The sequence below is a fragment of the Mustelus asterias genome, unplaced genomic scaffold (genome assembly GCF_964213995.1).
Source record: "Mustelus asterias unplaced genomic scaffold, sMusAst1.hap1.1 HAP1_SCAFFOLD_342, whole genome shotgun sequence".
In the NCBI taxonomy this organism is placed as follows: domain Eukaryota; kingdom Metazoa; phylum Chordata; class Chondrichthyes; order Carcharhiniformes; family Triakidae; genus Mustelus; species Mustelus asterias.
The window spans coordinates 282,774-307,389 of NW_027590302.1; the positions used below are offsets into that span (position 1 = coordinate 282,774).

At 44.5% G+C, this 24,616-nt stretch overlaps 2 protein-coding genes and 1 long non-coding RNA gene across 4 annotated transcripts; 1 reads left to right on the forward strand and 2 right to left on the reverse strand.

The window, feature by feature from the left end:
• Positions 1-972: 972 nt before the first annotated feature.
• Positions 973-24,190, reverse strand: LOC144486429 (uncharacterized). The gene is made up of 3 exons (XM_078204465.1): positions 23,856-24,190; positions 23,436-23,774; positions 973-1,899 (listed from the first exon to the last, which is right to left on the reverse strand). Exons 1-3 carry the CDS (start codon positions 24,180-24,182, stop codon positions 1,111-1,113), a joined length of 1,455 nt encoding a protein of 484 aa, XP_078060591.1. The 5' UTR covers positions 24,183-24,190; the 3' UTR covers positions 973-1,110.
• Positions 3,937-8,244, reverse strand: LOC144486437 (uncharacterized). Its single transcript, XR_013496264.1, has 3 exons — positions 8,207-8,244; positions 6,844-6,961; positions 3,937-4,020 (listed from the first exon to the last, which is right to left on the reverse strand). It is a non-coding gene; the product is annotated as an uncharacterized LOC144486437 (long non-coding RNA).
• LOC144486432 (uncharacterized) lies at positions 8,006-12,468 on the forward strand. 2 transcript variants are annotated; one of them, XM_078204468.1, is made up of 3 exons: positions 8,006-8,127; positions 8,235-8,305; positions 11,269-12,468. In XM_078204468.1, the coding sequence occupies exon 3, from the start codon at positions 11,376-11,378 to the stop codon at positions 12,327-12,329; it is 954 nt and encodes a 317-aa protein (XP_078060594.1). In that variant the 5' UTR covers positions 8,006-8,127; positions 8,235-8,305; positions 11,269-11,375; the 3' UTR covers positions 12,330-12,468. The 2 variants fall into 2 exon arrangements, with proteins under 2 accessions (XP_078060594.1, XP_078060593.1); XM_078204467.1 differs by lacking the exon at positions 8,235-8,305 and having other exon boundaries at positions 8,008-8,127.
• Positions 24,191-24,616: the final 426 nt, after the last annotated feature.

Below are 24,616 nucleotides of genomic sequence, written 5' to 3' on the forward strand. Positions count from 1 at the left end.
GATAAATCAATTCAGCAGCTTGAGTCCATGCCAAGTCTTTGTCGGGGAATCCACTCAGTGCCATTTTTCCTCGATATCCCTGTTCCCCAGTACGTTTAATTCCTTCAAGTGCCCGACCAATTTTATTTTGAAATCACTGGTCGTCTCCACTTCCACCACTCTCATCGTCAGTGAGTTCCAGAACATAATTGCTTGTTCCCCAAGTCAAGTTCTTCCACACCCATCTGTATCTCTAATCATGTAATAGAGTTCTGAATATTGCATACATTTTTAGTTCACTAAATATGCAAATTTTTTATATGCTTAGACACAAGCCTGTGTGAAGATTTCGGGAATATGTATCCTGTACATGAAACAGTCAGCACGGATCTGTCGATTAGGATGAATCAGCACCCTCAGGACAATGTCTATTTCAGGTCCAGCAAAGTGAGAATGGAGGGAGAGTGTTTGGGATGGAGATTTACAAATTTTCAAGAATGAGAGGAAAGAATGTTCCACAGAAACTAGAATTGTCTGTTCTGAGTTTTTATCCTGTACTGACAGCAATGATTTTTGTGAACTTCTTTCACAGGCTATTAGAAGGGGAGAATTTACAGACACAAATCTCAACAAACATGACGTTAGGATCTGACAGAGTCACCCAATTATTCAGGATCTGAATACCATCGGCATTTGAAACTAGAATGGAAAATGTTTGTCTGTTCCTTCAAACTGTTTAAACATCAGTGTGACTGGAAAATCACCGAGACAGACACTCGAGTGAGAGTATTCCAGTGAACTGACTGTGGAAAGAGCTTTAACCAGTTACACAGCCTGGAAAAGATCGAAGGATTCACAGTGAGGAGAGTGGCCATGTATGTGTTACCTGTTATTATGTTTGGGATATTAAAAAGAGTCAACAGTGTGTGAGTTTGACGCAAAGCTGATTTATTTGACTTTTAGGAGAATATTAGCCCCTAAAGTGGCTGGGGTTTATTACCAGTGTAAACGGACCCTAATGAAGATGGTTCAATCCTGAATGTGAGTAACAGCAACATCCAATCACTGTGGTTACTTGTGAACTCACTGGAGTCTCAGCAGGGGGATGAAGTCGTACATTCCTCCCCACACTCAGAGCAGGTGAATGGTCTCTCCCCAGTGTGAATTTGTTGGTGTACAGAGAGTTGAGAAGATCGCACAAGATCGCACCAGTCCCACAGTGAGAGCACCTGAATCAGTGTGAACACGTTGATGTCGCGTCAGTTCCCCAGAACGTTTATAGCACTTCTCACAGTCTGGGCATTTAAAAGGTCTCTCGTCAGTGTGAACTCGCTGGTGTGCAGTTAGTTGAGTTGATTGTCTGAACCCAGTCCCACAGTGAGAGCATCTGAAAGGTCTCTCGTCAGTGTGAACACGCTGATGGGACATCAGTTTCTCGGAGGTTCTGTAGCATTTCTCACAGTTTGGACATTTAAAAGGTTTCTTGTCTGTGTGAACTCGCTGGTGTGTCAGCAGGATAGATGAGGTAGTGAATCCCTTCCCACATTCAGAGCAGATAAATGGCCTCTCCCCAGTGTGAACTCGCTGGTGTTTCAGCAGGTCAGATGACTGAATGAATCCCTTCCCACACTCAGAGCAGGTGAACGGTCTCTCCCCAGAGTGAACTCGCTGGTGAACAGTGAGGTCAGACGATCGTCTGAACCCAGTCCCACAGTGAGAGCACCGGAACGGTCTCTCATCAGTGTGAACACGTTGATGACGCATCAGCTCCCCAGAACTTTTATAGCACTTTCCACAGTCTGGACATTTGAAAGGTCTCTCCTCAGTGTGAACTCGCTGGTGACTCTGCAGGTGGGCTGAAATAGTGAATCCCTTCCCACACTCGGAGCAGGTGAATGGCCTCTCGCTGGAGTGAACTCGCTGGTGTGTGAACAGAGAGGATGACTGAGTGAATCCCTTCCCACATGTGGGGCAGGTAAATGGCCTCTCCCCAGTGTGACTGCGCCAATGCATTTCCAGCTTGGATGGGGAAATGAACCCCTTCCCACAGTCCCCACATTTCCACAGTTTCTCCTCAGTGTGACTGCAATTGTGTCTCCACAGGTCAGATGATTGTCTGAAGCTGTGTCCACACACACAACATGTGTACGGATTCTCCCCATTGTGAAATGTGCTTTTTCCTTCCATGTCCTACATCTGATGATATCAAAGTTACGATAAATTGAGCCACTCCGTCAGCTTCCCAACTGCAAACTCTCCACTTCTAACACCCTGTAAAACTGATGAAAAACAGAAAAAAAGGAGTGAGAGAGAGAGAGAGCCCACAGAAACACACAGGCAGCTTGTGAAACTGATCTGAATGAATCTGGGAATTTGTGGGGTCGGCGCTGAGAAACATTGACCATGAAAACTGCCGAATTGTCACAAAAACCCAACTGGCCTCTCTGGGAGGGGAGAGAAAGAGGTGAAGGAGAGGGATTTTGTATATCTACAAGACATATGAAGAGAGTAATTAGCAAAGCAAATTTGACCCCGAGCTTCATAAAGTGTGATATTGATATATAAACAGGGAAGTTATTCTGAATATTTATAAAGCTCTGGTCCCCGCTCTTCAGGAAGGATATAAAGATCCTTGAGAAGGTGCAGAGGAGATTTACCAGAATGGTTCCAGTAAAGGAGGTTGAGGGGAGATTTGATTCAGGTACACAAGATTCTGACAGGTTTCGATCAGGTGGATAAAGAAAATCTGTTTCCATTTGCTGATCGTACAAGGACCAGGGGGACAGATTTAATGTTTTGGGTAAAAACTTGATTGAACCATATAAGATCCTGAGGGGATTTGACAGGGTGGATGTGGAAAGGACATTTCCTCTTGTGGGAGAATTTTAAACTCGGCACCACAAAGTAAGGGGTCACCCGTCTAAATTAGAGATGAGGATTTTTTTTCTCAAAGGATTGTGAGACTTTGGAACATTCTTCCTGCAAAAGAGATTGAGGCAGAGTCCTTGAATATCTTGCAGCAGAGCTGGATAGATTCTTGATAAGCAAGGAGGTGGAAGGTTATCGGGAGTAGGCAGGAACGTGAACATAGAACATAGAAAGCCACAGCACAAACAGGCCCTTCGGCCCACAAGTTGCGCCGATCACATCCCCACCTCTAGGCCTATCTATAGCCCTCAATCCCATTAAATCCCATGTACTCATCCAGAAGTCTCTTAAAAGACCCCAACGAGTTTGCTTCCACCACCACCGACGTCAGCCGATTCCACTCACTCACCACCCTCTGAGTGAAAAACTTACCCCTGACATCTCCTCTGTACCTACCCCCCAGCACCTTAAACCTGTGTCCTCTCGTAGCAACCATTTCAGCCCTTGGAAATAGCCTCTGAGAGTCTACCCTATCCAGACCTCTCAACATCTTGTAAACCTCTATCAGGTCACCTCTCATCCTTCGTCTCTCCAGGGAGAAGAGACCAAGCTCCCTCAACCTATCCTCATAAGGCATGCCCCCCCCAATCCATGAAGTTGAGATTAAAATGAGATCAGCCACAATCTTACTGAATGGGAGAGCGGGGCCGAGTGGCCGACTGCTGCTCCTAATTTGTATGTAAACAGTTGTTTCTGTCGTGTTATCACGTTTGCTTCACACGCGAAAGGTCCCCGGTTCGAAATCGGGCCGAAACATTGTTGGATCTTTCCCATTAAACGTGAGCAAAGTCTGCATAATTTAAGTTCATTGCTCAACGTTATGCGAATCTCAACGTTACATCAACTCAAATGCTTCTATACAGTAAATGGCAGAACCCTCAAGAGTATTGATAGGCAGAGGGATCTGGGTGTACAGGTACACAGGTCACTGAAAGTGGCAATGCAGGTGGAGAAGGGAGTCAAGAAGGCATACGGCATGCTTGTCTTCATCGGCTGGGGCATTGAGTTTAATAATTGGCAAGTCATGTTGCAGCTTTATAGAACCTTTATTTAGGCCGCACTTGGAATATAGTGTTCAATTCTGTTCGCCACACTACCAGAAGGATGTGGAGGCTGTGGAGAGGGTACAGAAAAGATTTAAAACATAGAACAGTACAGCACAGAACAGGCCCTTCGGCCCACGATGTTGTGCCGAGCTTTATCTGAAACCAAGATCAAGCTATCCCACTCCCTATCATCCTGGTGTGCTCCATGTGCCTATCCAATAACCGCTTAAATGTTCCTAAAGTGTCTGACTCCACTATCACTGCAGGCAGTCCATTCCACACCCCAACCACTCGCTGCGTAAAGAACCTACCTCTGATATCCTTCCTATATCTCCCACCACGAACCCTATAGTTATGCCCCCTTGTAATAGCTCCATCCACCCGAGGAAATAGTCTTTGAACGTTCACTCTATCTATCCCCTTCATCATTTTATAAACCTCTATTAAGTCTCCCCTCAGCCTCCTCCGCTCCAGAGAGAACAGCCCTAGCTCCCTCAACCTTTCCTCATAAGACCTACCCTCCAAACCAGGCAGCATCCTGGAAAATCTCCTCTGCACTCTTTCCAGCGCTTCCACATCCTCCTTATAGTGAGGTGACCAGAACTGCACACAATATTCCAAATGTGGTCTCACCAAGGTCCTGTACAGTTGCAGCATAACCCCACGGCTCTTAAACTCCAACCCCCTGTTAATAAAAGCTAACACACTATAGGCCTTCTTCACAGCTCTATCCACTTGAGTGGCAACCTTTAGAGATCTGTGGATATGGACCCCAAGATCTCTCTGTTCCTCCACAGTCTTCAGAACCCTACCTTTGACCCTGTAATCCACATTTAAATTAGTCCTACCAAAATGAATCACCTCACATTTATAAGGGTTAAACTCCATTTGCCATTTTTCAGCCCAGCTCTGCATCCTATCAATGTTTCTTTGCAGCCTACAACAGCCCTCCACTTCACCCACTACTCCACCAATCTTGGTGTCATCAGCAAATTTACTGATCCACCCTTCAGCCCCCTCCTCATTAATAAAAATCACAAAGAGCAGAGGACCAAGCACTGATCCCTGCGGCACTCCGCTAGCAACCTGCCTCTAATCCGAAAATTTTCCATCCACCACCACCCTCTGTCTTCGATCAGACAGCCAGTTACCTATCCAATCGGCCAACTTTCCCTCTATCCCACACCTCCTCACTTTCATCATAAGCCGACCATGGGGGACTATATCAAATGCTTTACTAAAATCCATGTATATGACATCAACTGCCCTACCTTCATCAACACGCTTAGTTACCTCCTCAAAAAATTCAATCAAATTTGTGAGGCACGACTTGCCCTTCACGAATCCGTGCTGACTATCCCAGATTAATCCGCATCTTTCTCAATGGTCGTAAATCCCATCCCTAAGGACCTTTTCCATCAATTTACCAACCACCGAAGTAAGACTAACCGGTCTATAATTACCAGGGTCATTTCTATTCCCTTTCTTAAACAGAGAAACAACATTCGCCACTCTCCAGTCCTCTAGCACCATCCCCATGGACAGCGAGGACCCAAAGATCAAAGCCAAAGGCTCTGCAATCTCATCCCTTGCCTCCCAAAGAATCCTAGGATACATTTCATCAGGCCCAGGGGACTTATCGACCTTCAGTTTATTCAAAACTGCCAGGACATCCTCCCTCCGAACATCTATTTCCTCCAGCCTATTAGCCTGTAACACCTTATCTTCCTCAAAAACATGGCCCCTCTCCTTGGTAAACACTGAAGAAAAGTATTCATTCATCACCTCGCCTATCTCGACTGACTCCATACACAAGTTCCCACTACTGTCCTTGACCGGCCCTAACCTCACCCTGGTCATTCTTTTCTTCCTCACATAAGAGTAAAAAGCCTTGGGGTTTTCCTTGATCCGACCCGCCAAGGACTTCTCATGTCCCCTCCTAGCTCTCCTCAGCCCCTTTTTCAGGATGTTGCCTGGTATGGAGGGCATTAGCTATGAGGAGAGGTTGGAAAAACTTGGCTTATTCTCACTGGAACGACGGAGGCTGAGGGGGCGACCTGATACAAGTCTACAAGATTATGAGGGGCATGGATACAGTGGATAATCAGAAGCTTTTTCCCAGGGTAGAAGAGTCAATTATTAGGAGCACAGGTTTAAGTTGCGACGGGCAAGTTTTAAAGGAGATGTACGAGGCAAGTTATTTTACACAGAGGGTGGTGGGTGCCTGGAACTCGCTGCCGGGTGAGGTAGTGGAAGCAGATACGATAGTGACTTTTAAGGGGCGTCTTGACAAATACATGAATAGGATGGGAAGAGAGGGATATGGCCCCTGGAAGGGTGGGGGGTTTTAGTTCAGTCAGGCAGCATAGTGATGCAGGCTTGGAGGCCAAAGGGCCTGTTCCTGCGCTATAATTTTCTTTGTTCTTTGTTTTGTTCTTTAGTACAGGAGATGTGAGGAAGAATGTTTTTAGACAGTGAGTGCCAATGACACAAAACTTGCTGCCCATGATTGGGGTGGAAATGGACATGATGAATAATTTCAAAAGGAAATTGGATAGACATTGGAGTAAAAGAAATCTGCAAAGATATGAGGATAGAGCAAGGGAATGGGACTGGATTGCCCTAGACAGATGGCATGGACTCAATGGGCCAAATTGCCTCCTCTGTGCTATAACAACTTCCTGTAATCTCACATTGTAATTTTACCTGTGGAGTTCAAATATCACTCAGGAAAATCTGTGCTACACTCCCTCCAAGGCCATTCTGTCCTTGCTAATGTATGTTGCCCAGAACCAAGCACAGTTCTCCAGGATTTGTGAATCTCAGGGCTTTTCCAGTCACACTGAGACCTGAAATCTTCTCTCACAGACAGAATCGACAAACCTGTTACCTTCCACATTCAGAAGCTGCTGATATCCAGGTCCTGATTTTTTTCAAGTGACTCCATCAGATCACGATGTGATGTTTGATTTGTGTTTCCTGTTTGTCAATTCTCCACTTCCAGCACCCTGTAAATTTACAGAAACCATCACTGTCTGTCCAGAATAGAAATTCACAACATTCTCTACTCCATAATCGCCAACTGTGATTCAATGTATTCCTGGAGGTTTTATCACATCTTTTATGTTGCCCCCATCCTCCAACCACTAATCAGTCAACACATCCATTCCACACTGCCTTCCTAGGCCAATTGGAAAACAAAAAGACTCATCACGTTACAGGATGATTGATGGTCAACCAAACAACCTTCATCTATTGTCAATATTTTAATACCCAGTGAAGAGAAATATTCAAAGAAAAATTACAAAAAAGTATATTTTTTAATGTCCGGATAATTTTCCAGAGATCCAGGTTTGAATCCCATAGTTCAAAGATGTGTAGGTTAGGTGGATTAACCGTGCTAAATGCACAGGGTTACAGGTATAGGGTTGGGTGTGGGCCTGGGTGAGCTGCTCTGTTGGAGCGTCAGTGCATACCTGATGGGCCAAATGGCTTCCTTCTGCACTGTAGGGATTCTATGATCCTATGGTATGGTGAATTTTGAATATAATTAAAATCCGGAACTAAAAGCCTACTGATGACCATGAAACTATTGTTCGTTGTTGTAAAAACCCATCGAGTTCACTAATGTCTTTGAGGGAAGGAAATCTGCTCTCCTTACCTGGTCTAGCCTATATGTGACTCCAGATCCACAGCAATGTGGTTGACTCTTAAAATGTCCTCTGAAACTCAGTTCAAGGGCTAATAGAAATGGGTGATGAATGCTGGTCCAGCCAGGCACACCCACAGTGTGAATGAATTCGGAAAAAATATCTGCCATCCTTACCCGTTCTAGTCTAAATATATCTCCACAGCAATGTGGTTGCCTCTTAAAATGCCCTCTGAGATGGCCTAGCAAACCACTCAGTTGAAGGACAATTAGGGATGGACAATAAATACTGGTCCAGCCAGCAATTCCCACATTCCCTGGACAAATAAAAAATTGCTGGAGACTTCAGTCCAATCCGGGAGAGTTGGTAACTGGTCCAGGCTCATAGCGCATGCGCCCTGCTGCACATTGTTCCTGTAAAGATGGCGGCCGGTAACCCGGGCCTGGAGCCGCTCAGCTCCGACTCTGTTCGGTGCCGCTTGAAACGATACCGGGAACATGTTATCGGGATTGAGGCATCCACAGGTATTTATGAAGCCTCCCAGCCCACTCCGCTCCTTCTATCCCTCCCCGGTCACCCAGCGGCTCCATTACTGAACCTCACTCCATTGTTTCTTTCCGGCTCCTCGCAGCTCCAGTCGCAGCCCGGAATGCGCATGCTCTGGTCAGAGTCAGACACTGCGCATGTTCCAGTCAGTGCCAGGTACTGCGCTTGTGTAACAAATTGCAGTAATGTTGGATCGGGCACAGTCTCACCCGCAGAGAATGTTGGGTAACCACCTCGCCATTCAAACGCATGTCGTTCAATAGAAAATATGATTTGCGATCTGATTATGATTGGTACCATTAGGCCAAGGTTCAAATGTGTTACATCACTTCATACAGCAACTAAGTAGCACAGGCATTCCAGCACATTTCTGTCCTGGGTGTGATTGATAACATAACAATTGCCTGCATTTAAATGTGAACTCGCTGGGGTGAACAAGTGATTTGTGCCCTCATAGACGGAACAGTTAAACAATCCCTCGCCAATAAGAGGAGTATTTAAAATGCTTTGAGCTTTTAAAGTTAACTACTGAAGAAATCCCTTTGCAAATGTTAAGTGTTTGAGTGGTCTTCCTCTGGTGTAATTGTGCTGTTGTATCAGTAAATGGGATGACTGAGTGAGTCAATTTTCACATTCAGCTGGGAAATAATTTGTTTGATGGTGGGATTTAATCTAAATGTTTACAGCTCCGATGGGAATCTCAAAAGTTGGGCAACAAATGCTGGTCTTGCCAGCAATGCCCGCACCCCACGAATTGTTATTATTCTTAAATAGTTCCTTTTGAAGGGTTCTCCATATCCCTGTCTCCTTCTTCCTCAAAGCATCAAACTTAAGGGAAAAGTGTATAGCTACACAGAGGTGAGCGGCAGGTCAGATGATTGGCTGGAATATAAAGAAAAGCAGAGAATGACTAAAAGGTTAATTGGAAGAAAAACATTAGAGTATGAGAGGAAGTTAGCTGTGAATGTAAAAATGAATAGCAAGAGTTTCTATAGGCATTCAAAAAGGAAAAGAGGAATAAGGTGAGTGTTGGCTCTCTGGAGAATGAGAATGGGGAGTAATAATAGATAATAAACGGCCAATGAAATAAACAAATCTTTGCTTCTGTCTTCACTATAGAAAATACAAAACCAGCCAGTCCTAGCTGTAAATCGGGAGGTGGAAGGGAGAGAGGAACTAGGAGAAATTACAATGACGTGGGAAGCTGTACTGAGTAAACTGATGGAGCTGCGGCTGACAAGTCTCTGGGTCGCGATGGAATTCAGCCGAGCATCTTAAGAAGGTGGTTAATGAGATAGTGACAGTAGATTTGTTGGTGTTAATTTTCCAAAGTTCCCGAGATTCTGGAGAGGTTCCATCAGACTGGAAAGTAGCAAATATAAGCCCTCTAATTCAAGAACGATGGTGGCATAAGAAAGGAAATTTAGGCCAGTTAGATAGACATCTGTTGTGGGGAAGATGTTAGAATCAATCATTAAAGAGATTATAGCTGGCCACGTTGAAAAACTCAAGGTAATCAGGAAGAGTTAGCATGGTTTAATGAGATTGTGTTGAACCAATTGGAGTTCTTTGAAGAAGTAACGTGTGGATCGAAGGGAACCTGTGGATCTGCTGAATTGAATTCCAGAAAACATGTGATAAGGTGCCACATCAAAGGTTATCATGGAAAACAAAAGCTAGTAGTGCAGGGGGTAACATATTACCCCCTGCACTGCTTCTGATAGAAGATTGGCTGTCAGAAAGTAGAGAGAATGCATATTTATTGTTTAACATGGGAATGGACGTGAATGTAATGCTGAGACCAGTAGCAATCTGTGTGGTTGTTCTTGATGCTGTCAGGGTGAGTTCACCCTCACAGACAGGAAGACCGTTCACGGTGATAACATCAAACTGACTCTGGCTGTTTCATTCTCAGGTAACACAACTTCCTGTTTCTCTGCTGCCGGTTCCAAACCTCACATCTCACTTCTGAGCAGAAAATAAATCCAGGGACCACAATCTCGTGAGAACATCTGTCAATGTGGCCTATATCTGTCCACAGAGTCAGGGCAGAGTCACACTGATCACATTGCGGTGACATTTACAAATGAGCCTATTATTTCTGTTCAGAGTTTCCATTCCCAGATATAACCGGCTGTGTTTGTGAATCAGTCAGAGTTCACTCTGATCCCCATAGCCGGGAACTGATAGCCTGCTCCTTTATATTTTATATCATTCTGTGTTGCTTGTTTCCTCTGTTTCTCAGCTTTTATCTTTGACAACCTCAACTTTCTGCTTTTTAAAATCTCTCTCAATTTTTATCTCAGTCTTTCTGTCTCTCCTCTGTATCTTTCTCAGGCTTTGTGTGTTCCTATTTAATCAAGATGTTCAAAATCATGAAGGGTTTCTGATTGATTATGGAAGGAAAATCAGGGAGAAAAACAGAAAACCTCGGCAGGTCCTGCAGCATCTGTTCAGAGAGAAACAGTTAACATTTTGAGTCCATATGATTCTTCAGGACAGGAAAAACGCGGGTTTTTAGATCAGGGAATATGATGGGGAGATTTAATAGAGATGTTTAAAATGACAAATGATTTATGATAGTGTCAATGGAGAGGAACTGTTTCCCAGGAACAGGAGGGTCTGTCAATGGAGAGAATCTATTTCCCAGGAGCAGGAGGGTCTGTAAGCAGAGGACACAGAGATTTAACATAATTGACAGCCTAACTTTAGGACATGATTAGGAGATTGTTTTACACAATGATTTGATGTGATCTGGAATGCACAAACTGACAGGTGCTAGAAGCAGGTTTGATAGTAACTTTCAAAGGGAATGGGATAAATACTTGCAGAAGGTAAATTGGCAGAGTGATGGTGAATGGGATTAATTGGACAGTTCACTCGTCTTTGTGACATTCTGAATATTTCTATTTGACTTTATGTGGAATTTGCACATTCTCTCCATGTCCACATGGAGAAGCAACTGGGTTTTTATGACAATCCAGCAGCTTCATGGTGACTTTTTCCTCCTGCTGGCCCCAGAAATTACCAGATTCATTCAGCTCAATTTGACAACCTGCCTTTGTGTTGTTGTGGGTTCTCTCTCACTCCCTTTTTTCTGTTTTAAATCAATTTCACAGGGTTTTAGAAGGGGAGGATTTGCAGTCTAGTCTCAAACAAAACATCACATCAGGATCTGACGGAGTCACCCTTAATATCGTAGCCTGAATATTATTGGATTTTGAACATGGAAGGAGAAAGCATTCGTCACAGTGGGGAGAAACCATACACGTGTTCTGTGTGTGGACGAGGCTTCAACCAATCATCTGATCTGTCAAAGCACAAATGCAGTCACAGCGGGGGGATGACTTGGAAATGTGAGGAATGTGCAGCAGTATTCAGATCCTCAGCTGAGCTGGAAACTCACCAGTGTGCTCACACTGGGGAAAGACCAATCAGCTGCTCTGAGTGTGGGAAAGGATTCAGTCACTTATCCCAGCTAATGATACACCAGCGAGTTCACACTGGGGAGAGACCATTCACCTGTTGTGAGTGTGGGAAGAAATTCACTCAGTCATCCAACTTACGGACACACCAGCGAGTTCACTCAGGGGAGAAACCATTTACCTGCTCCAGATGTGGAAAGAAATTCCCTCATTTGTCTCATCTGCTGGCTCACCAGCAAGTTCACACTGACCAGAAACCTTTTAAATGTTCAGACTGCGGGAAATGTTTTAAAAGTTCCAGGGAACTGTTGTCCCATCAACGTGTTCACACTGATGAGAAACCATTCAGGTGCTCTCATTGTGGGACTGGGTTCAGACATTCATCTCATCTCACTGTACACCAGAGAGTTCGCACTGGAGAGAGGCCGTTCACCTGCTCTGACTGTGGGAAGGGATTCACTCAGTTATCCAACCTGCTGACACACCAGCGAGGCCACACTGAAGAGAAACCGTTTACCTGTTCCCAATGTGGGAAGGGATTCACTCGATCATCTGACCTCCTGACACATCAGCTTGTTCACACTGGGGAGAGACCGTTCACATGCTCCAAGTGTGGAAAGGGATTCACTACCTCATCGCACTTGCTGAGACACCAGCGAATTCACTCTGGCGAGAGGCGGTTCATCTGCTCCGAGTGTGGGAAGGGATTCACTCAGTCATCTGACCTGCTGACCCACCAGCGAATTCATGAGTAACTACAATGATTAGATTTTGTGGTTAATCAAGTCAGGAATGAACATTGCTGATCAGGGTCTATTTCTGCTGATAATAAACTCCAGCCTACTTATAGATGTTAATATTCTCGATAAAAGTCAAATAAATCAGCTTTATGTTAAATACCAATGTCTGAATCATTTAACATCACAAACACAAGTTAATTCCTTTTCAAAGGCTCCCTCAAGCTCTCTGCCCTCTCCAACACTCTCTCCTGGTTAAGGGTGATTGTTAAAATCTGCCTCTCCAATCAAGGTTTTGTCCATTTATCCGAATATTGTCCCATGTGACTCCGTGTCAGTTTTTTCTTTCTCAAACTCCTCTGAAGCATAGTGGGATGTTTTATTACATTAAACATGTTCTATAAAGAGATCAGAACTAGGAGCAGGTGGAGGTCATCTGGTCCCTTGAGCCTGCTCCGCCATTCAATAAGATCATTGATCTTTTTGTGAACTCAGCTCCACTTACCCGCCCACTGACCATAACCCTTAATTCATTTACTGTTCAAACATTTATCTATCTGGCCTTGAAAACATTCAATGAGGTAGTCTCAACTGCTTCAGTGGCCAGGAAATTCCACAGATTCACAAGTTCCTCCTCAACTCAGTCCTAAATCTGCTCTGCCTTATTTTGAGGCCATGACCCCTAGTTCTAGTTTCACCTGCCAATGGAAACAACCTCCTTATTTCTATCTTATCCATTCCCTTCATAATCTTATATGTTTCTATAAGATCTCCCCTCATTCTTCTGAATTCCAATGAGTATAGTCCCAGTCCACAAAGTCTTTCCCCAAAAGCCAACCCTCTCAATTCCAGAATCAACCTCATGAACTTCCTCTGCACCCCCTCCAGTGTCAGGATATCCTTTCTCAAATAAGGAGACCAAAACTGTACATAGTACTCCAGGTGTGGCCTCACCAACAACTTATACAAGTTGTTACTGTTTCTCAAGTCAGTTTGTACACAGTAAGATTCCACAAACAGCAGTCAGACTGATTGGAGAAGGGAAAGGGTTAATGTTTTTTGTACTCAATGTATTTTGTACCTAAAGGGAAAGGGTTAATGTATTTTGTACCTAAAGGTTGAACTTTGTACTTAGAATGTATCACAAGCATGACCCTTCATTCTGGCTAATCCCCTTGTTTATACTGCTTCTGGCATGAATATAAGTTATTTATTCATGGTTTCATTCTTTAACTTCATTCTTATAAAGACAGACAGCAAAATATCAATGTAATGTTTGTAAAGTCTTACCTTTTCTACAAGCTTGTGTGTGGTTTGAGGAAGGAAGGCAATTACAAGATGTGGAGCATGATAACGGCCATTTAAAGGACTCCCCCCGCTGGGCCAGCTACAATTGTGCCGGTAACTTCAAAGGAAGGGCCGTGGAAGAGCAGGAAACCTGGACCATTGGGACCTCTTTAGGGGCAGGGGTGATCTGTATACAAAAAACGGGTGGAACTTGAATCACAGGGGGACCAATATCCTGGCCGGTAGGTTGGCTAAGGCTACAGGGGAGAATTTAAACTAGATAGGTTGGGGGGAGGGGAGCTAGAAGAGTTGACTGGGATCAAGGAACTAATTGATGGGGGGGAGGATGCAGGGGTAAGGGGAATTACAAAATTAATGGTAGAGGAGAGGGTGCAAGTGAATGAAGGCGGTAATTTAGATAAGGGAGTAGAGGGAGAGGGTGTTCGCGACTCATCAAAGCGGGTCCAGATAAAAGCTGGAATAAGGACACTTTGCCTGAATGCACGAAGCATTCGGAACAAGGTAAATGAGTTGATGGTGCAAATCAGCACAAGTGGGTACGATCTAGTGGCCATTACAGAAACGTGGCTGAAAGGTGACCAGGACTGGGAGATGAATATCCAGGGGTATCAGGCGTTTAGGAAGAATAGACAGGAAGGAAAAGGTGGTGGGGTCGCGCTATTAATAAGAGATAATATCAGGGTAGTACTGAGGGATGACATAGGCTCTGAGGAACAAAACGTGGAATCATTATGGGTAGAGATGAGGAATAGTAGAGGGAGAAAGACACTAGTAGGTGTGGTATATAGGTCCCCAAATAATAATGTTGAGGTAGGGAGGGCTATAAACAAGCAGATAAGGGATGCGTGTAAAAACGGAACGGCAATAATCATGGGGGACTTCAACATGCACATTGACTGGCAGACTCAAGTCGGTAAGGGTGGAATGGAGGAAGAGTTCTTAGAATGCTGTCGGGATAGTTTCCTTGAACAGCATGTTACGGAACCGACGAGGGAACGAGCTATTTTGGATCTGGTATTGTGTAACGAGGTAGGTAGAATTAAGGATCTTATTGTGAATTGGGTCTAGTGACCACAATATGGTCGAATTTCTGATTCAGATGGAAGAGGAGAAAGTTTGGTCCCAAACCAGTGTCCTCTGTTTGAACAGAGGGAAATATGATAGGATGAGGGATGAATTGGCTAAGGTAGACTGGGAGAGCAGGCTGGCAGGTAGGATAGCTGAGGAACAGTGGAGGATTTTTAAGGAGATCCTTTTCAGTTCTCAGCAAAAATATATTCCAGCAAAAAACAAGGATTGTAAGAAAAGGGAGAACCAGCCGTGGATAACGAAGGAAATAAAGGAGAGTATTAAAATAAAAACAGCTGCGTACAGAGTGGCCAAAAATAGTGGAGAAACAAGTGATTGGGAAAAATTTAAGAAACAACAAAGAGAGACTAAGAAAGCGATAAAGAAAGGAAGGATAGACTATGAAGCTAGGCTAGCAATTAATATAAAAAATGATAGTAAAAGTTTTTATAAATATATAAAAAGGAATAGAGTGGCTAGAGTGAATGTTGGACCCTTGGAGGACGAGAGGGGGGAGTTAATAGTGGGAAATGAGGATATGGCTGAGTCTTTAAATAAGTTTTTTGTGTCGGTCTTCACGGTGGAGGACACAAATAGTTTGCCAAATATTAACGATAGAGGGTTGGCAGCAGGAGAAATACTTAATACAATTAATGTTACCAGAGAGGCAGTGCTGGGTAGACTAATGGGACTGAAGGTGGACAAGTCCCCGGGTCCGGATGGAATGCATCCCAGGGTATTGAAAGAAATGTCAGAGGTAATAGTGGATGCGTTAGTGATTATTTATCAAAACTCGTTGCATTCTGGGGTAGTGCCGGTTGATTGGAAAACGGCTAATGTTACGCCGCTGTTTAAAAAAGGAAGGAGACAAAAGGCGGGTAACTATAGGCCGGTCAGCTTAACGTCTGTAGTAGGGAAAATGCTGGAATCCATTATTAAAGAGGAGATAGCAGGGCATCTGGATAGAAATGGTTCGATCAATCAGACGCAGTATGGATTCATGAGGGGAAAGTCGTGCTTGACGAACATGTTGGATTTTTATGAAGATGTGACTAGGGCGGTTGATGGAGGAGAACCAGTGGATGCGGTGTTTTTGGATTTCCAAAAGGCGTTTGATAAGGTGCCCCATAAAAGGCTGCTGAAGAAGATTAGGGCACACGGAGTTGGGGGTAGTGTGTTGAAGTGGATTGGGGACTGGCTATCCGACAGGAAGCAAAGAGTCGGAATAAATGGGTGTTTTTCCGGTTGGAGGAAGGTAACTAGTGGCGTGCCGCAGGGATCGGTACTCGGGCCGCAACTATTTACCATTTATATAGATGATCTGGAGGAGGGGACGGAGTGTAGGGTAACGAAGTTTGCAGACGACACAAAGATAAGTGGAAAAGTGAATCGTGTGGAGGACGGAGAAGATCTGCAGAGAGATTTGGACAGGCTGAGTGAGTGGGCGAGGATATGGCAAATGGAGTATAACGTTGAGAAATGCGAGGTTATACACTTTGGAGGAAATAATAACAAATGGGATTACTATCTCAATGGAAACAAATTAAAACATGCTACCGTGCAAAGGGACCTGGGGGTCCTTGTGCATGAGACGCAAAAGCCCAGTCTGCAGGTACAACAGGTGATCAAGAAGGCAAATGGGATGTTGGCCTATATTGCGAAGGGGATAGAATATAAAAGCAGGGATGTCTTGATGCACCTGTACAGGGCATTGGTGAGGCCGCAGCTGGAATACTGTGTGCAGTATTGGTCCCCTTATATGAGGAAGGATATATTGGCATTGGAGGGAGTGCAGAGAAGGTTCACCAGGTTGATACCGGAGATGAGGGGTTTGGATTATGAGGAGAGGCTGAGGAGATTGGGTTTGTACTCGTTGGAGTTTAGAAGGATGAGGGGGGATCTTATGGAGACTTATAAGATAATGCGGGGGCTGGATAGGGTGGAGGCGGAGAGATTCTTTCCACTTAGTAAGGAAGTTAAAACTAGAGGACACAGCCTCAAAATAAAGGGGGGTCGGTTTAAGACAGAGTTGAGGAGGAACTTCTTCTCCCAGAGGGTGGTGAATCTCTGGAATTCTCTGCCCACTGAGGTGGTGGAGGCTACCTCGCTGAATATGTTTAAAGCGCGGATGGATGGATTCCTGATCGGTAAGGGAATTAAGGGTTATGGGGATCAGGCGGGTAAGTGGTACTGATCCACGTCAGATCAGCCATGATCTTATTGAATGGCGGGGCAGGCTCGAGGGGCTAGATGGCCTACTCCTGCTCCTATTTCTTATGTTCTTATGTTCTAACCTCAGACTGTATCGTGACTACAGCTGCCAGAGAACTGGACTTTGATTCATGACCAGACCAGTGTTTGTGTCGTGACTGGTGCTGGGAGCCATAATGTATATATATCCCCACTTTTCTGTGTTCAGGGAGAACTTTGGCTTCCGCTTTCAAGGGGTCAAGTTCTCCCGCGAGCTTGTGAGAATAAAGCCTACTCTATTTTGACTCATACCAGCCTCAGAGGTATTTTTTACCTACTACACCGACTAACCCATAGTAGTGTTAGTTAAGGCAGGAATGTTGGTCCCGCTGCAGCAGGAGAACTCCCCTGTGGACAGTGTGTGGAGTTGTTGAGCTCTCCTGAGCTGAGAGTGGATCTGATTGAACTGTCAGGCCTGCAGTGGACCTTGAAGAACCGCTGTCTGGGATCTTTCCTCTCAATTCACTGATTCAAATCTTTTTGGCCAACCAAATCAACTAACTTAAATTTCAATTCACTCACTCCCAGCTAAAGTTGTTCCTGATCAGTCAAGTAATTAACTTTGAATATCAATCCCTACTTAATCTTTGGAGCAGAATCTACAAAATCAAAATCAACTGTAAAAGAGAAAGAAAGTTCTTGTGTTCATTCAGAAACATTCACACCCTGAGAGCATCCCAAAGTGATTCACAGTCAATGATAGATTTTGGAAGGAAGACTGAGGAGAGGCAGAATAACCTAAATGGGACAATTTTAAACAGAGTGCAGGAATGCAGTGACTTGGGAATGGATGTACACAAATGCTTTACTGTGACAGGACAAGTTGATCAAGCTGTTTAAATATAAAACTAATAGGTCCTCCGTTTATTAATGGAGACATGGAGCACAAAAGCAAGACAATTATAGTAAATCTTTATAAATCACTGAATAATCCCCAGCTGAAATATTGTGTTCAATGCTGAGCACCGCACTTTGGGAAAGATGTCAAGGTCTTGGAGAGGGTGCAGGGAAAATTTCCCAGAATAGTATCAGGGATGAGAGGTTTTAGTTCTGTGGAGAGATTGCAGCAGCTGGGATTGTTCTTATTCAAGCTGAGAAGGTTAAGGAATGATTTAATAGAGGTGTGGATTTTTAAAAAACATTTCCCATCTCCATCGGGAGAAATTGTTTCCATTGTGGGGATGGTTGGTCACCACAGAACCCGGATTTAAAATAATTAGCAAAATATCCAGGATGGAGATGAGAGATTATTTTACTCAGTGAATTATGACGATCTGGAACACATTGTCTGAATGACTGGTGGAGATCCAACAGTAACTTTCAGAAGTGATTTAGACTGATCGCTCTGCTTGTGAGTCTTTGGCACATTCACAAACCTACTCTGTAGCCATGGCAACAGACACTCGATTTCAGCAACTTGTGTGGAATTTCCGTTTTAAAGTGTCATCATTCATTGTACATTAGGCCACATCTATAAACCTGTTTCTCACACCTCCAATGAAGAGGGACAAATTTGGATGGATGGATCACTTTGAGAAGTTCTTTGCTGTCTGATGTGATTTACCCTCTCAAAGGCCCATTTATAAACCTTATTTTTGGGGTCTTACATCAATCACTTATTCAATTGTCCATTAGTCAGGGACAGATAATCAAGGTAATCCCTCCTATTCCCATCGAATATTCATGAAGTCATTTTGTGGCTCATCGCTTGCTCGGACATCCGGCTTAATCGTTACTCAGACAGTTGGTTTCCATGTGGGTCATGACAACCCCCCAAGCCTATCAAGTTTGTCTTGTTTCAGGTTCTGTGCCACAGAAGTGTCTTTGGCAGAGACAACAGGTCCACACTGTCCTGTGTTTATCAACCCAGGAAGCTTTCCTGATAAGAAAAGGAGTGAGAGAGAGATCCCCATAATAGTCAATACATTTCCAAAGGTTTATATAAGGTTATTGGTGATTTCTTAAAGATGTCCCCACCAAGAGAGGGATTATCCTTATTGACATCTCGACTGATTTCAGACTAACCTCACCATTTTAAGCTGTTTCCAAGCTTGCTTTCCTAATTTCTGAATGACATTCCCTGGATAACAGACAGATTGGGCGGGGATCCTGGATTCAGGATTCAATCCTGGACCGGGGAGCGGCGCGGGCTTGGAGGGCCGAAGGGCCTGTTCCTGTGCTGTATTGTTCTTTGTTCTTTATAACAGACTGAAGCTACTCGAATGATCAGAATCAGCCACACAAATCCATAAGCTGCCATCGAGAGTAAATGTCAAAACTTTTCCAGTAAGTGTGATAACTGTTGACTTAGATTCATCCTCCCCACCTGCAGATCATCTTTCACAATTCTAAATTATTGACATGCTGTAAATACATCTGGTTCAAACATAAGTTCATGCACGAACTTTAAAGATTCTCCAGGTCTCTGTTCACTTGCATCCACCTTGTGGATATTTTCTAACTGATTCTGGACCTCATCAATTTGTCCTTTGTGAACCGGTTTAGAAATCCTATTGAGGATATACTCGTAATCCGTGTCACCCTTTTCTCCAATCCACAGGATATCTCTCACCCCCGGCCGGCCTGTTTTCTCTCAGACTATCTATCAGTCATTCCCTGTAATGAGGAAGTGCCATTGTATAGTCCTGGCTTCACTTAGGAACTTCTCCATTCATATTTAACGAAAACTGATCCCACTCCGAACACCACTTCTAAGATTTAGCTTCACAAATATACTGAAGGTCGATAAGTCCCCTGGGCCTGATGAAATGTATCCTAGGATTCTTTGGGAGGCGAGGGATGAGATTGCAGAGCCTTTGGCTTTGATCTTTGGGTCCTCGCTGTCCACGGGGATGGTGCCAGAGGACTGGAGAGTGGCAAATGTTGTTCCTCTGTTTAAGAAAGGGAATAGAAATGACCCTGGTAATTATAGACCGGTTAGTCTGACTTCGGTGGTTGGTAAATTGATGGAAAAGGTCCTTAGGGATGGGATTTACGACCATTTAGAAAGATGCGGATTAATCCGGGATAGTCAGCACGGATTTGTGAAGGGCAAATCGTGCCTCACAAATTTGATAGAATTTTTTGAGGAGGTAACTAGGTGTGTTGATGAAGGTAGGGCGGTTGATGTCATATACATGGATTTTAGTAAGGCGTTTGATAAGGTCCCCCATGGTCGGCTTATGATGAAAGTAAAGAGGTGTGGGATAGAGGGAAAGTTGGCCGATTGGATAGGTAACTGGCTATCTGATCGAAGACAGAGGGTGGTGGTGGATGGAAAATTTTCGGACTGGAGGCAGGTTGCTAGCGGAGTGCCGCAGGGATCGGTGCTTGGTCCTCTGCTCTTTGTGATTTTTATTAATGACTTAGAGGAGGGGGCTGAAGGGTGGATCAGTAAATTTGCTGATGACACCAAGGTTGGTGGAGTAGTGGATGAGGTGGAGGGGTGTTGTAGGCTGCAAAGAGACATAGATAGGATGCAAAGCTGGGCTGAAAAATGGCAAATGGAGTTTAACCCTGATAAATGTGAGGTGATTCATTTTGGTAGGACTAATTTAAATGTGGATTACAGGGTCAAAGGTAGGGTTCTGAAGACTGTGGAGGAACAGAGAGATCTTGGGGTCCATATCCACAGATCTCTAAAGGTTGCCACTCAAGTGGATAGAGCTGTGAAGAAGGCATATAGTGTGTTAGCTTTTATTAACAGGGGGTTGGAGTTTAAGAGCCGTGGGGTTGTGCTGCAACTGTACAGGACCTTGGTGAGACCGCATTTGGAATATTGCGTGCAGTTCTGGTCACCTCACTATAAGAAGGATGTGGAAGCGCTGGAAAGAGTGCAGAGGAGATTTACCAGGATGCTGCCTGGTTTGGAGTGTCGGTCTTATGAGGAAAGGTTGAGGGAGCTGGGGCTGTTCTCTCTGGAGCGGAGGAGATTGAGGGGAGACTTAATAGAGGTTTATAAAATGATGAAGGGGATAGATCGAGTGAACGTTCAAAGACTATTTCCTCGGGTGGATGGAGCTATTACAAGGGGGCATAACTATAAGGTACATGGTGGGAGATATAGGAAGGATATCAGAGGTAGGTTCTTCACGCAGAGAGTGGTTGGGGTGTGGAATGGACTGCCTGCAGTGATAGTGGAGTCAGACACTTTAGGAACATTTAAGCGGTTATTGGATAGGCACATGGAGCACACCAGGATGGTAGGGAGTGGGATAGCTTGATCTTGGTTTCAGATGAAGGTCGGCACAACATCGTGGGCCGAAGGGCCTGTTCTGTGCTGTACTGTTCTATGTTCTATGTTCTAAATCACAGATTACCCAAAAAGGGTGTTGAGCTCAGAAGTGACTTAAAGTATTTCACTGAGGAACAACAGTTTAAGTGTGATGCAGAAGCTAAATAAACGGGAAAAACCCACAAACTGACAGGTGAGAATGGTTTACCAGTCCCAGAGGACAAACAGGATGATACAGAGTGAGTGCTGGTCTCTGTAGCTGGTGGCTGCAGTCTCCTCTGAATGGTTAACTGTTGTGAGCCAGAGTATGGGTGTTGGGCTGAAGCTAGTACGGATCACTTCAAAATCTCTTCGCTCTCGAGAGCCTGTTTTAACCTTCACGCAGACAGTTAGATTACATGAGGGTCATGAGATCGAAGGCCTGTGCTGCAAACAGAGTTAACAGGTCTGTCCTGTGTTTGTCAGCCAGTAACCTGCTGTGGAAGCTTTCTTCATAAGACAGTGAGCTACTTCTATAATAATCCAGAAATTCCTTAAGATTTTATAGGGTTATCGGACAGTGATTTTTTTTTTACAGCCTAGTACTTGGATTGGAACTTGTGTGCACTCCCAAGCTGAGGGGAATACTTTTTTGATTTGATTTGATTTATTGTCACATGTATTAGTATACAGTGAAAAGTATTGTTTCTTGTGCGCTATACAGACAAGCATACTGTTCATAAAGAAGGAAACGAGAGAGTGCAGAATGTAGTGTTACAATCACAGCCAGTCATAGCTAGGGTGCAGAGAAGGATCAACTTAATGTGAGGTAGGTGCATTCAAAAGTCTGATGGCAGCAGGGAAGAAGCTGTTCTTGAGTCAGTTGTATGTGACCTCAAACTTTTGTATCTTTTTCCCCGAGGAAAGAAGGTGGAAGAAAGTATGTCTGGGGTGCATGGGGTCCTTAATTATGCTGGCTGCTTTGCCGAGGCAGCGGGAAGTGTAGACAGAGTCAATGGATGGGAGGCTGGTTTGCGTGATGGATTGGGCTACATTCACGACCTTTTGTAGTTTCTTGCGTCTTGGGCAGAGCAGGAGCCAGACCAAGCTGTGATACAACCAGAAAGAATGCTTTCTTTGGTGGATCTGTAAAAGTTGGTGAGAGTCGTAACTGACATGCCAAATTTCCTCAGTCTTCTGAGAAAGTAGAGGCACTGGTGGGCTTTCTTAACTATAGTGTCGGCATGGGGGGACCAGGACAGGTTGTTGGTGATCTGGACATGTAAAAACTTGAAGCTCTCGACCCTTTCTACTTCGTCCCCGTTGATGTAGACAGGGACATGTTCTTCTTTACGCTTCCTGAAGTCGATGACAATCTCCTTTGTTTTGTTGACATTGAGGGAGAGATTATTGTTGCCGCACCAGTTCACCAGATTCTCTACCTCATTCCTGCACTCTGTCTCGTCATTGTTTGAGATCCGACCCACTATGGTGGTGTCGTCAGCAAACTTGAAAATCGAAATTCTGGACTCACAGGAGGGGGAAGATTTGGGAACTCACGATTCTCCATCAATTCTCATTCCCCTTCTTTCTGGTGGATAATGGAGGTGTCACTGTGTGTAATGTGCAAGTCAGTAAGAATTCTCAGCAAGGATTAATCAGCACTTTCTAATTGGTGATATTAATCAGTGGAATCTCTCAGACACTGAATTGTAGAGTTTGTAACAAAGATCAATTTAGGATTGAAGTAAAAGTTCAGAATCTTGTTGTAAACTAATTTCTGATGAGAGTTGCTGAGTTATGGGGAAAGATCAGAGGCAGCGGTTCTTAAAGGGAAGCTGCAGCCCTGAGAACACAATCAGCTCCAGATCTAGAATTTTAAACTTCAGCCCAGTTACAGGGATTATTAACATCAACGAAACAAAATCCAAACCAGATAAAACTAGAACCAGAGGGCACAACCTCAGGCTAAAGGGACAATCCTTTAAAACAGAGATGAGGAGGAATTTCTTCAGCCAGGAAATGGTGAATCTGTGGAACTCTTTGCCACAGAAGGCTGTGGAGGCCAGTCATTGAGTGTCTTTAAGACAGAGATAGATCAGGGATCAGGGGTTATGGGGAAAAGGCAGGAGAATGGGATGAGAAAAAAAATCAGCCATGATTGAATGGCGGAGCAGACTCGATGGGCCGAGTGGCCTAATTCTGCTCCTGTCTTATGGTCTTATGAACTGTCAGTATTGAACTGCACTAACAGCAGAATCCAATCCCTGCAGTTAATTGTGAACTCGTTGGTGCCTCAGCAGGCTGCCAGACTGAGTGAATCCCTTCCCACACTCGGAGCAGGTGAATGGCCTCTCCCTTGTGTGAACATGCTGGTGTCTCCTCAGGTGCGATGAACAAGTGAATTTGCTCCCACACTCAGAGCAGGTGAATGGTCTCTCTCCAGTGCGTGTTCGCTGGTGTGTCTGCAGGTGAGATAACTGAGCAAATTTATTCCCACACTCAGAGCAGATGAATGGCTTCTCCCCAGTGTGAACTCGCTGGTGTACACTGAGCTGGGCTGAAGACCTGAATCTCTTTCCACAGGAAGTGCAGCTGAACAGCTTTTCCTCAGTGTGAATTCGCTGGTGACTTAGCAAATCAGAGGGCCCAGTGAATCCTTTCCCACATACAAGGCAGGTGAATGATCTCTCCCCAATGTGAACTTGCTGGTGTTTCAGCAGATTGGATGACTGAATGAATCCTTTCCCACACTCAGAGCAGGTGAACTGTGTCTCTCCAGTGTGAACTCGCTGGTGTCTCCGCAGGTCAGATAACTGAGTGAATCCCTTTCCACACTCCAAGCAGATGAATGGCCTCTCCCCAGTGTGAAACCGCTGGTGTGTTAGCAATTGGGATGACTGAGTGAATCCTTTCCCACACTCTGAGCAGATGAACGGCCTCTCCCCAGTGTGACTGCGCTGATGAATTTCCAGCAGGGATGGAGAATTGAATCCTTTCCCACACTCCCCACATTTCCACGGTTTCTCCATGGTGTTGGTGTCCTTGTGTCCCTCCAGGTTGGATGATCAGTTGAAGCCTCATTAACACACAGAACACGTGGACAATTTCTCGTCACTGTGAACTGTGTGATGTTTTTTCAGGCTGTGTAACTGGTTCAAGCTCTTTCCACAGTCAGTTCACTGGAACACTCTCTCTCGGGTGTGTGTGTGTCTCGGTGCTTTTCCAGTCACACTGATATTTCAAACCTTTTCCCACGGGCAGAACAGACAATCATTTCTCCTTCCACATTCGAAGACTGACGATATTCAAATCCTGATTAATCGAGTGACTCTGTCGGCTCTTTACGTGATACTTGGTTTGAGTTTCTCGTCTGCAAATCCTCCCATTCTAATTCTCTGCAAAAAGAGTTTACAAAGTCATCACCGGAAGAACAGGAAATACTAGTTCCTATGGAACACTTTGA